Source organism: Cydia amplana, chromosome 25 (genome assembly GCF_948474715.1).
Source record: "Cydia amplana chromosome 25, ilCydAmpl1.1, whole genome shotgun sequence".
NCBI classification, from domain to species: Eukaryota; Metazoa; Arthropoda; class Insecta; order Lepidoptera; family Tortricidae; genus Cydia; species Cydia amplana.
In genome coordinates, this window is record NC_086093.1 from 2,369,585 (window position 1) to 2,382,653 (window position 13,069).

At 39.8% G+C, this 13,069-nt stretch overlaps 1 protein-coding gene across 1 annotated transcript in view; it reads left to right on the top strand.

The window, feature by feature from the left end:
• The window catches only part of LOC134659546 (1-phosphatidylinositol 4,5-bisphosphate phosphodiesterase epsilon-1-like), a 165,464-nt gene that overhangs the window by 90,781 nt on the left and 61,614 nt on the right, over nt 1-13,069 (top strand). Inside the window, exons 13-22 of the mRNA XM_063515212.1 lie at nt 1,059-1,212; nt 1,700-1,813; nt 2,618-2,733; nt 4,590-4,694; nt 5,522-5,644; nt 6,470-6,600; nt 7,153-7,251; nt 8,354-8,466; nt 9,292-9,416; nt 10,932-11,079. Coding sequence (XP_063371282.1) covers nt 1,059-1,212; nt 1,700-1,813; nt 2,618-2,733; nt 4,590-4,694; nt 5,522-5,644; nt 6,470-6,600; nt 7,153-7,251; nt 8,354-8,466; nt 9,292-9,416; nt 10,932-11,079 — 1,228 coding nt within the window. The remainder of the gene's footprint in view (nt 1-1,058; nt 1,213-1,699; nt 1,814-2,617; nt 2,734-4,589; nt 4,695-5,521; nt 5,645-6,469; nt 6,601-7,152; nt 7,252-8,353; nt 8,467-9,291; nt 9,417-10,931; nt 11,080-13,069) is intronic.

The following is a 13,069-nucleotide window of genomic DNA, read 5'->3' on the forward strand; positions in this document are numbered from 1 at the left end:
GAATCGAAACGTCATTAAAGTAAACATGTCGAAGAAAAATATAAAATATGCCGGCATGCGTAGTTAAATCCTGCTAGAATTGTACCGATCGAAAGAAAAAAAGTCACGGAATAACTTTTCATACTTAAGTTTATCAATTAGTACGTAAAATCACGATAATTTGTTGTTTATAAATTATCAAACTGCAAAACAGGAGTGTGACCAGAAACATGAATAGGGTAATTTCCCGAAAGTAGGGTAATTGATACCCTTCTTATTAAATCATTATGTATTAAGAGATCATTTAGGTAAATGGTTAAATTATTGATTGTGCATTTCAAACTAGGTCGGTATGGTAATTTCCCGATACTAAGGAGATTAGACATGCATGTTTGATAGTTAACGTTTGTTAGTTATGTATTATATTTTTTTTGTTGAAAACCAGATATGTTTCAAGTTAAATGTATAAATTAAAAAAACATGACGAACTGATTTCATTACGATGCTAAATATCATTAGGTATTGAAAATAATGTTTGCACAAAGTAATTGTGCAATATTGCGCATTTTCAAGACCTATAAAATCAGATACGTACACACCTTTTTTATTGTCTAACGTAAAACTGTCCTAAATTTTTTATTTGAAAACAAGGACGATATTAAAAATAATTGTTTCACCATTAGGGGAGAATTTGTGTTACATAGTAACACTCGTCTACACGCACACATTCAAACCGTCCGCCATTGCAGTGTCACAGTTTGTCTTAGGTGACAGTCCGTCCGTAATATTCTAGGTCCATGGTTCCACCTTAAGTTATCCCGGTTGCGTTCTAAAAGAGTAGGCTCCGCTTATACCCATTATAGCCTGAGTTTTTTAGTTCACAGAATTGGATAATTTTCTTAATTCTTGGAGTCATTTTAGGTCAATTAAAGTTTTATCGTTTTTCCATGTTTCCATACAAAATATGGTCTAGTCTCAGACTCTCCTTCAAAAATCAATCTGATATAACTCAAAGAATGTAAAAGTGGTAAGCGGTGCGATAGTCTGTTACCACTTTAACAGCACCTCCTTGTCTCCAGGGTATGGGCAGTGGGCCTCCATGCTGTGATCCGAGCCCTCATGAGCCAGGCCAAGCTGGCGGACCGGAGCTTGGCCTGGCTGAAGAACAAATACACGGCACTGTATTATGAGGACGGGTGCTGTTGCGAACCTCTCGTCAGTGACGCTATTCGGGTTAGTATTATTTCCAGCAGTTCCAGGTCTAACTGGTAAATACACGGTGATATAATACGATGTCAAGTTATTGTCAGTTGAGTGTGTTCTGCTTAGTATTAGCACTCCAGAAGTTCCAGAAGTAGTCCAGGTGTAAGTAACAAATACATGGCGCTGTATTATGAGGACAGGTGCTGCTGTGAGCCGCTCGTCAGCGACGCTATTCGGGTTAGTATTATTTGCAGCAGTTCCAGGTCTAACTGGTAAATACACGGCGCTACACTACGAGGTCAACTTACTGTCAGTTAGGTGTGTTTTGCTTCATATTTAGCACTCCAGCAGTTCCAGAAGTAGTCCAGGTGTAAGTAACAAATACACGGCGCTTTATTATGAGGACGGGTGCTGTTGTGAACCTCTCGTCAGTGTCGCTATTCGGGTTAGTATTATTTCCAGCTGTTCCAGGTCTAACCACAACCACAGGGCCTTAATTAAACATATTTATTTGCAGGTGTTCGGTGGGCGAGAGTCGACCTGCGGCAGCTCGTCCCACTCCACACCAGTCAAAGGGGCCTTCACAGATTCACACTCGGACGCCATAAGGAGTTCTGGCATTAAATTTAAGGTGGGGACTTCTTCAGCTGTGTCTCTATAAATAAATAAATACACCTTCGCCTTCGCCTTTTCACATACACTTACATATTTTACTCTGTTGTTTCTGTTTTGTGTAAACTTGTTTACGTGCAATAAAGTGACATACATACATACATACATACAAACAAAACTACTATCCGATTATTGAACCCTATCTGTCTGCCAGTTAAAAAAATACAATTGGATTCAATTCTGGCATGCTGAGTGCTGCCACAAAAGTCATGCAATTGTTTATCTTGTTCTCTTTGAATAAGGTCTTTATTTAAACGATGATTTTCATGCAAGTCGTACTGCACTTACTATTAGCAGGGCAGAGTGGGGATCCTATTTTAGCGTCCAAATGTTTTTTTTTTATGTCTGCATGCCTTTTTTTTGTGGCGTTAAATAAATGTATTCTTTTTCTTTTTTCTTTCTTTCAATTGGAAAAAATACAAACATAAGAATTCACCAAACGGTATCATCTTGGGTCGTTCCATTCGTTTTTCGTCAAGTTCTTAAATTAGTTCGTCACAATCGTCACTGGCTTTCAATGTAGAATGCGTGACGAAAGCAGAATAGGACTAATTTAAAAACTTGACGAAAAACGAATGGGACGACCCAAGACGATACCCACCAAACAATCTATTACAGATGTAGTGCAAAATCGTGTCACTTAACTTCAAAGTCGGGTTAATCCATTCGACCCTTTCAGCAAATACCATACAGATATTGTCGTTTGTCAATCGAAGCGCTGGGTTTTGAGAATTTGAATATTAAAATAAACGTCTATTTTCAGAAAAACAAATCGGCTTCGGAACTGAAGACTAGTTCACCTAAAAATTTCGGTTCATCGCACACCTCGGGCACGAGGAGTGAAGACGAGGCGGTCATACAAGGATCACCTCGACATAGGTACGTATTTACGGGGTCACTTTGTTTCCCATAAAGTTTTAAGTCATACGGCCATATTCGAACTTTAAGATACGTCAAATACTAGAGATTGAAACGATATGGAATGGATATGTCAGTGTCAAAAGTGACGTTTCTTCAAACAAACGCGTCACTTTTGACACTTGTTTGACACTGACATATCCAATCCATATCGTTTCAATCTCTAGTATTTGACGTATCTTAAAGTTCGAATATGGCTGATACTGCCGTATTCGAACTTCAAGATATTCACAAGAAACGACACGTACCTACTAGATCCATTCTAGATACGTTATAGTTTAGATTTCAACCAGTTCTCTTTTGCAGCGCAATTCGGGCAACCAATGTCACATTTACGTTAGATAGAGTTAGATATCTATTAGATGTGAATTGGATCTCTAAGTCATATCTTGTGGAAATCGTTCAAGAGTATCATCAGAATCGCGGAAATGTCAAATTTGACAGGTTACATCTTAAACATAAATCGTTATCGTATCTTGGTGATGTCTAAAAGATATCTAACAGATGTCTATTTCAAAATCCGAATCAGGCCCCATAATGTATTGTTTGTCATATTATCATTAGTCATAAAACTGAAACCGTTAACTTTTCAGGATTTTCGTAAGGTTATCCTATGCTATAGATAGGTTAGGTTAGGTTAGGTTTGTTTTATGGCAATCCTGAAAAGTGACGCGTTTCTGAACCAAATGAATTATGACTAACGAAAATGCGGGCAAACAATACATTATGCCTTAAAACTTTTTGGGAAACACTAGAGACCCATTTACCAAACAATTGTAGATGTAAAAACTAGTGCCTGCGTTAATTCTTGAGATTAGTTGCCAAGCGGACCCCAGGCTCCCATGAGCCGTGGCAAAATGCCGGGATAACGCGAGGAAGAAGAGAAGCGAAGAGTTGTAGTAGTAAAGTCTAAGAAAAAATCTTGCCCCCAATTTGACAGTTAAAATAGATGGTGATGTACTTACTGCGCAATTTGATTCTTGATTTGGTTGGTTTTGAAAAATATGGATTCAAAGTTAAAGGATTCTAATGACTTAATGCGAGTTAACTCTTGATGAATCCCGGTCTTGATCCACTGGAAGCAACATATTGATCAACTGTGCCAAGTGTCAGCACACGGTTATTGCTACACTGGCTCAGTGAGCCAAAAAGGATCTTGGCCTCTGACAAGAGAGCGCCCACTCTGCCCTATGTTGCGCCACTTCACGCCAGTTGGGTATTCCGAGGGCGGACAGACCTTTTATAAGTTCAAGGTTCCTTTTTAGGGTTCCGTACCTCAAAAGGAAAACCGGAACCCTAATAGGATCACTCGTGCGTCTGTCTGTCTGTCTGTCCGTCCGTCTGTCACAGCCTATTTTCTCCGAAACTACTGGACCAATTAAGTTTAAATTTGGTACACATATGTAAGTTTGTGACCCAAAGACGGACATGTAACGTAAATAAATGAATTTTGAACATGAAGGTCACTTTTGGGGGGTAAATGAGAAAATTAAAAAATAAAGTTTTTCAAACTATATCGTGTTACATATCCAATGAAAGAGCTCATTGTATGAATCTCAAATATATTTTTTTTATAATTTTAGGATTTATAGTTTAGCAGTTATTCAAGAAAATAGTCAAAAAATTTACATTCCCCCGCCCCCCCTTATCTCCGAAACTACTACTAAATAACTAAATACACAAAATAGTTCTTTACTTATGGATGACAGGAAAACCTATTAGAAATGTGCAGTCAATCGTGAGTCGGACTTAATGTACCCTTGGAACGCGAGTCCGACTCGCACTTGGCCGGTTTTTAAACTTAATGACTGTTTCAGTTCATACTCGGCAGCAATGAGCCAGCACCACCCCGCTGCACCACGGCACAGCAGTCTCACGGCCGCAGCCACTAGTATAATGGGTGGATCCCCCAATAGGAATAGGTGGGTATTTTTTCGTTTAAAAATATGGTATGTGTATTATAACAATAGGCTACGTTCAAACTCGGGAAAATCCATCTGTCAGATTAAGCGATTTTGTTATTAAGAAAAGGTAATAGGGTAGATATTTGCTGAGAAGGTCGAATGGATTTACCCGAGTTTGAAGTTAAGCGACATATGTATCAAGTTATCCAAAACTTTAGTAGGGTAATTCGCCAGTAACTGGCTACACTAAACTAAAAATGAATTACCTATATACCTATTTAATTTAATTTAATATAAGGTGGCTAACAGAATTTAATTTAATATAAGGTGGCTAATAGTTATTGAAGGCTGGCCAGTTATTGAAACCTTATACTAAAATTAATTCTGTTTATAGATGAATAGAACTCATTTATAATTTAGGGCGGACAGTTACTAACAAGTGGCCAGTGGCGAAAAACCTACAATAATATTATACGTAAACGACACTATAATTCAGTGCACAGTTACTCAGATTAAATTTGGCACTACTTTTGAGATTATTAAATTTCTAACCTGAAAATCCTTCGATCAACACGGGCTTCCGACATTTATACAAACAACTGTACAAGGGCATAAACAATTGGTTAGAATTTTTGTTAGAGTCTGTGCGGAAAAAGAGAATCGTGGAATGTATGGGGCCCCATACATTCATAAATCAATATTTTTCTTGTGATAAACTTAGTGTACATACAAAAGTAACATTTTAAGGTATAAAAACATTCCACGACTCTTCTCTTTTCGAACAGACTATCACTGCTAAGATCACGACGGTCTATTAGACATGAAAGAGTTTTCTTTGCTTCCAGTTTAAGAAGACTGGAAACCAGTGAGAGGTTCTGGGAGAACCTAAAACACTTACGGACGGGGTCCGTGGGCTACGACACGCAACTCGACTTCATGGACTTCGTTGCACTGTTTCGGAGTTTCAGGTAACACGTTAGATATATATATAAGTATTAACTTCAGTAGTATTTCTTGATTATTAATTTAGGCATTGACAGATATCTCACGACTGGCCTTACGAGCAATAAGAATGGGCCATGAATGGGACCAGTACAGTTTCATTTTCTGCTCACGTTTTAGAACAACAACGACCCACTTTCAAAGCATGAGAAATTAAAAAAACCTTTTTCATTTCTCATGCTCTGAAAGAGGGCCGTTGTATCTAAAATTTGAGCAGAAAATGATACGTTTCTGCACTGGTGCACTTTACGTTCCAAGTTAGGTACTAGGTACGATAAAAAAAAATTACAATAAGCATTTGAAATTTGGGTTTAAATGGCGTTATTATACAATTTCTATTCTGACATTTAACTTCCCATTTCATAAATAACGACACTTTTGCCTAAGAAATTTAAAGCACCCTCAAGATATACCATAAAAATGTATACTTAGTCTTAGTTTACTTTCTTTGTATTCGAAATGAAAAGTATAGAGTGTTCAACTCGTGTGAAACGCATCATTTCAGCCTCGAACTATTGGCGCTCTCGCTGCGTTCTAGCGTCAAACTTCCTCGGCAGAAATAAGTGCCTTTCATCCTTTGGTTAACCTTTTCCACGCCGTGTCAAACACAAAAGCTGTCACTCAGACGCCACGTCATTGAAATGCCAAAACTGAAATTGAACTTTATGCATATGCACGTAGGTCTATGTTGCTCTGTGGTCTGTGACCGATTAATCGGTCTTTGGCGTTGAACCTATGGTGCGGATATATCCGTCATTGCGTCAAAAAGGTTAACCACCTTTATTCTGCAGCTTGGTGATGCGGTCGGAACTGCGAGACGTGTTCGAGCAGCTCGCAGTGCCTCGAGCGCGGTCGCCGCTCCTCGCCGAAAAAAGCCGAAGCTCACCCGAACTGTTCCGAAGCAAAACTGCCTTCAGAACGGGTAAGTTACCTAATATTCTCTGGTCTATGCTATCTTTGAAAGGCATACACCAGAGAATTTGGGACGGGTACCGCTGTGGCCGGGTGGTCTAGTGGTCAGGACGTAAACTGAAGACGCAGCTTCGATTCCCGCCTCGGCCACGTGGACTTCGACACTTTTTCTTTAGTGTATGACATTATCTATTTCTGTTTATCCATACTAATATTATAAATGCGAAAGTGTGTCTGTCTGTCTGTTACCTCTTCACGCTTAAAAAACCGCTGAACCGATTTAGTTAAAATTTGGTATAGAGATAGTTTGAGTCTCGGGGAAGGACATAGGGTAGGACATAGGGGATTTTATCCCAGAAGTCACCCTTTAAGGGGGTGAAAAGGGGGGTGGAAGTTTGTACGGGGAATCGATAAAAAGCAGATTGGATCAAAAATAACTAAACTACTAACACCACGCGGACGAAGTCACGGGAAAAAGCTAGTAATTTATATTCGTATCCTAGTATGGCTACTTAAAAAACAAACCAACAAATATTTCATAAAACATGCATTTTCTCTACAGGTCTTTTGACACGAAACGGGTCTTTAGACCTGGAACCGCCTAGCGACAAAACTGCCAGAAAAAAGGCCTTTGACCTTCTCGCCGCTGCTGCCTTACCAGGTATATTTGTCTTCGCATGTTTTTAGGGTTCCGTACCCAAAGGGTAAAAACAGGACCCTATTACTATGACTCCACTGTCCGTCTGTCCGTTTGTCTGTCACCAGGCTGTATCTCACGAACCGTGATAAATATCAAAAATTAACGCCATCTACTCGACAGTAGGCCAAAGGTATGGCGCCATCGCTCGAAAATATTGCACCATACCTTTGTCCTAGTCTCGAGTAGATGGCGTTAATTTTTGACTTTTAACAAATTAACACGTTACATATCAGCATAGAGAAAAAAATACATACATTGCTCACTCCATACATCAGCTTTGATACCAAAAAGACTATTAATTTCAGTGTCTACATCTAACATCGAGTAGCGGAACTATCAGTACTGCTACTTGGCAATAGATGTAGCACCGACCGGAAAGTCTTATGCTCTAGTCTTATATCAAAACTGATGTATGGAGTGAGCACTCTTGTCTTACTATATTTCTCTATGATATCAGTGAAAGAATAAGGATCAAATCAAATGGCGTTCTAACAGTTTTAATCTTCTGTCGAAAGATGGCAGTAAACTTACTGTGGCTACATAATAGCCTACATGACTAATCTTTTTTTATGGTATCAATCGATCGGGTTTGTTTTTAGGATCAAATGTCTATATGGGACCCATTGCATTAAAGTAACACAAAAGTCAGGAATTGTAGTCAAAGTCCGACAGTCGCACGTCACTCGCGAAACGCCTATACAAAACGGCCAGAGGCCGTGACGTCATCGCCCATCTTGTAGTATGGACAAAACAAGAAAATTGCGTTTTTGTCGGTGAAATATTGCGTTTATGTATATAGTTGCTATACAATATTTTTTTGGATGAAATGTAAGGAATCGAATGGTACCCTTACTTTTATCGTTATTGGAAGTTAAAAAAAACTTAAATTTTGAAACTTACAGGTCCTGTAATTTTGTAATTTTTCAATATTTTATTTTAATATCCACATTATTGTGATAAATTGCTCGTTTGCTATCTATTTTACTAAATTTTGTTATAAAACTCAACATGTGTCATCATCGCTATTGTGACATCCGCCTCTATTTCAAATTCTCTTTGGCAGGAGCCTGCCCTGATGTTGGCGGTAGGGTGCTGTCTCTGCCCACCCTCGGCAAGTTCTGCGAGACCCGACAAAGCGAACCTAAGACTGAGCAACAGCTAAAGGATATTATTCAGGTGGGACTACACTATTTAAACCATTGAGTTATTATTACTATTCGCTACGTGCACGACTGGTGCTGCCCTCATTTTGTCGGACTTTCTACGTTAAATCTTATGGAGTAAATTAGTTCAAGCGGCTGCCGCTAGTACTAATATCGGACATTCCATAATATTACCTGTGTTTGTGACGATCAGCGCCACTTCCCCCTCCACCGACTTCGCACATTGCCAATAGAGAAGCCACTTTGAAATTGAAAAATTGTCGCAATCGCAACCTGTACCTACCACGCGACCAAAACGTCGTAAGCGGCGTAAAATTCATGGCGCTTACGCGTTTAGGTCGCGAGATTCCTTTTTGTCTTTGTCAAAACAACCACCTCATGGCGGTTCTGTGTGTCGGTTCGTCGACATCTAGCGTCAAGTAGCGGAATGATTGATTTTTAATAGAATAGAATAGAATATTATTTATTTCAGTATAAGTACACAGTTATACAATACGTACTTACACAGTGAAGAAAGAAAATACTTATAACTAACTTGTACACTGTCACTACACTGAAAAAGGTGAACACTCAGCATGATGCCGGGTCCTACTGGAGTTACTTACCTGACGCTGGTCTTCCGTGAACACCTGTAGGGAGCGTAGTTTAAGATTTTTCTGTAACACGTAAAGGATAACTCACGCTAGACCGGTCCGGGGCCGAGCCGGAACTTCCGGAGCTTCGTTTTCTATGGAAATCACCACGTGATCACCGACCAGCCGTCGTAGAAAATGGGCCGGGCCGGGCACGGGCCGGTCTAGCGTGAGTTATCCCTAACACGACAGTTTTCTCTCCGCAGAGGCATGAGCCAGACCCCACGCTTCGCTCCGAGAACTGCCTCTCGTTCGAGGGTTTCGTACGGTTCCTAACTGATAAAGACAACTATGCGTTCGTTCCAGAACAGAGGAGGAATAACTTTGCTCAGTAAGTATTCATCTACTATGTAAATAACTAACTAAACTAACTATTATGGCTCAGCGACCCAAAGAGGATCTTGGCCTCCGAAACGAGAGCACACCACTTTTCCCGATCCTGCGCCGTTTCCTGCCAATTATCGGCTTGAAGCTGATGCAGATCCGCTTCCACAGTCTCCCCAGCGGTATCTGGGTAGTGCATGTACTATGTAAATGCATTTTATTTTGTGTTTCTTGTTCAGTGTTCATTTTTAGGGTTCCGTACCTCAAAAGGTAAAGACCCTTATTGTAATGTATTAATTCTTATTTAGACATTGACGATGCAAAAGCGATCCTACTTGAATAAAGTTATTTTTATCTTTATCTTTATCTTTAAGGGGCCCACTGATGAACAGTCCGCCGGATGGAATCGGCCTGTCAGTTAGACCAAAAAGTTGACAGTTCCGAACAACTGACAGGCCGATACTGTCCGGCGGACTGTTAATCAGTGGGCCCCTTTTTAGAACAAAAAGTTGATAGTTCCGAACACCTGACAGGCCGATATCGTCCGGCGGACTGGTAATCAGTGGGCCCCTTTATACTATAAGACTTATGATAATTTTGTTGTCCGTCCGTCTGTCTGTGAAGACCCTTTATATCGGGAACGCGTAATATATGGTAAGGTAGCCAGCAAGAACCTCCGGAAAGTATCCGAAAAAACGTCGCGTGATTTGTGCACGAGCCCAAACTGTCTATCGCCGTTAACCTTTTGGACGCCAATGACCGATATATCCGCACCGTAAGTTCAACGCCAAAGACCAATTAAACGGTCACAGACCACAGAGCAACATCGACCTACGTGCATATGCATAAAGTTCAATTTCAGTTTTGACACTGGTGACGTGGAGTCAGCGTGACAGCTTTTGACACGGCGTCGAAAAGGTTAAAGCGTTCGCAAAATTTTATTGTTTTATTTATGCGTCATTTTAGGTGGTTGCTTGTGTTGTGGGTGAATCAACTTCTCACTCGTTGCCATACTTACGTTCTCCTGGGTCACTCTTTAAAACCTGATTTTTAAGCATTTAAATTCACCGAACACGCTTTTTTGTGATACTTATAATAAGTAGACTCCAGACGAGCTGGGCAAATCGACTGATTTGACCAGGAAAATAATTGACGCCAATCTCATCTAGCGTCCACACATACCGTACACGTACAATTTAATCACCAATTTGCATTCCTAATTCGAAAATTGTCATTTTTGTGTCCGCACCTGCTGATTTGATCGGGGAATCAAATTGGCGTTTGCGTCCGCACGTCCTGATTCAATCGGACAATTTCATCGGTTTGGCGAAAAATTGTCTCGTCTGGACTCCACTATAAACCCTTTCTATTGAGGGTCGTCTACCAAGCGTGTCAGAAGGTGGTGTACAATGTCTTCTCAAACTATGCTACTATTGTCTCTTGGCTGACCGGACAGAATAACAACAAGATATAGTTGATCCACCCTTTTATTTCTATTCATCGTTCTTATTGTTGTCTACAGAAAACCTCCAGAAGACGAAAACCAAAGTCGGGAGCAAGCGAAAGAGATGTCGGGACCTTTAAGCCAGTACTACATCGCAAGCAGCCACAATACCTACTTGACCGGACACCAGCTGAAAGGGGAGTCGTCGGTCGAGCTGTATAGCCAGGTCAGTCTAGCTTCTAGGGTTTAGAACTCGTAAGTGTAAGGCCTGAGCGGACGCTCGAGTTGGGCGTGCAGCGGGGCGAGGCGTGCGGCGTGCATGTTAAACAAATGCAAGCGTATAGGAGCGGCCTTAGTGCACGCTGCTCACGTCACGCGTGAGCCCACAGCCACGCTGCACGCCCCGCCGAACGCTCCGCTCCGAGCGTCCACTCAGGCCTTACACTAAGGTCTGGAAAAGGAATTCTTAGAGTCTAGCGCAGTGGTTCCCAGAGTTGACTGGGCTCCGACCCGTCTAACACAGGGTGCCAAATTCGGGACCTATGAGCCGTGGCAAAATGCCGGGATAACGCGCGATTCTCATGCAAAACTTGTTTTTGCTCTATTTCTTTCGTTTAAAAAAAAAACGTTTATTCAGATGAAATAAACCCTAACATACATATTTTTTTCTTCTGCCAAATTGCAGGACAGTTTGTTGGCAGAGGGAACTCCCTTAAAACATAGATGGGTAAACTTAGCTAATTGCCTAATTCATTGTTAACAGTACATCTTATTGCTTATGGTGGTAACTTTAATTTAATTTTGTCTAATAGAAACATTTTCATTTTAAATTTAAACATCCTAAATGATTTACATTCCCTTATATCATACGGTATTTCGTTATACAATTTTGGGATCAAGTACTTCCTACATCTTTTTCCATAATAATTTTTACCACAAGACGGAACCTCTAACATTTTTTTACTGATTGTTCCCGTGAACCTAGGGTGATTTATATAGTTTTTAAATTCATCTTTATTGAACTGCTCTAATGCCAGCAACATCCCTACTTCCTCATGAACCGGCAACATACGGCATTCCGCAAATAATTCCTCATAATTACTTTTTTTACAGCGATTTTTGGTTTTTTTGGAGCTATATATAGTTATTTGTACAACAAGAGATCAAAGTTTGATATTTCTTCGAGTGCTTATTTTGAGTCCCGTGCAAGCGAAAGATACTATACTAGATTCACGAGCATAGCGAGTGAATCTAATTTAGAATCTTGAGCGTAGTAAGGGACTCAAAAGCGCACGAGATGTAAATAACTTTGATCTCGTGTAGTTCACAAAACTTTTCACCTCAGCAGTGAGAACATATTAGACAACCCGAAAAATGTATTCCTTCTTCACCACTTACCTCTATTCGCTCATGTTTTCTTAAGATATACCAACAATTAAGTTTTCACCTCAGCAGCTCGAACAAGGGTACTTTGCTACTCAAAAACAGTGAGCAAAATCGTATTTTGCTCATTTTGTCTCACTCAGTGAGCAAAATGCGATTTTGCTCACTGTTTTTATGTAGCAAAGTACTCTTGTTCGAGCTGCTGAGGTGAAAAACTAATTACAGGACTAGATATACATCATGTCAAAGTTTAATATAAAAAAAAGCTGGCCAAGTATCCGACCATGAAATTTCATGCAAAATGCATTTCATCTTCTCATAGAAACGGAGTTTTGTTCTCATTTTCAAACTACTCATTTTCAATTTTTTTTGCATGAAATTTCATGGTCGGATAGCTGGCCAGTTTTTTTTATTAAACACACCAACTTGAGTGGTTATTTCTAAGGGCGTGGTTAACACAGTTTAAATAAAACAGAAAATTACAACTATAACTTTATTAAGAGAATGAACTTAAAATCTAATTTCATACAATCACTAAGTCAAATAATTATACGTCCGTGTTTTTCAATCAAAGTTACCATAAATGCATTATTTAAAATTTGTATGATTATACAGGGTGCTTCCTGTAACAGGAGCAATAAATTAAACCAAAGGCTGTACTCCTCAAACTGACCAACATTTGTTCAGCAACTTTTAAAAATTATGAATCCTTTAGACTTCCTCTTTTTCATACAAAATAAATATTGCCTTCAATGTACGCTGACATCAGTATGTTTGACGTTGCTTGTCACGCTTAAAACATAATAAAATTTGCAATACATTGCGTCTTAGAA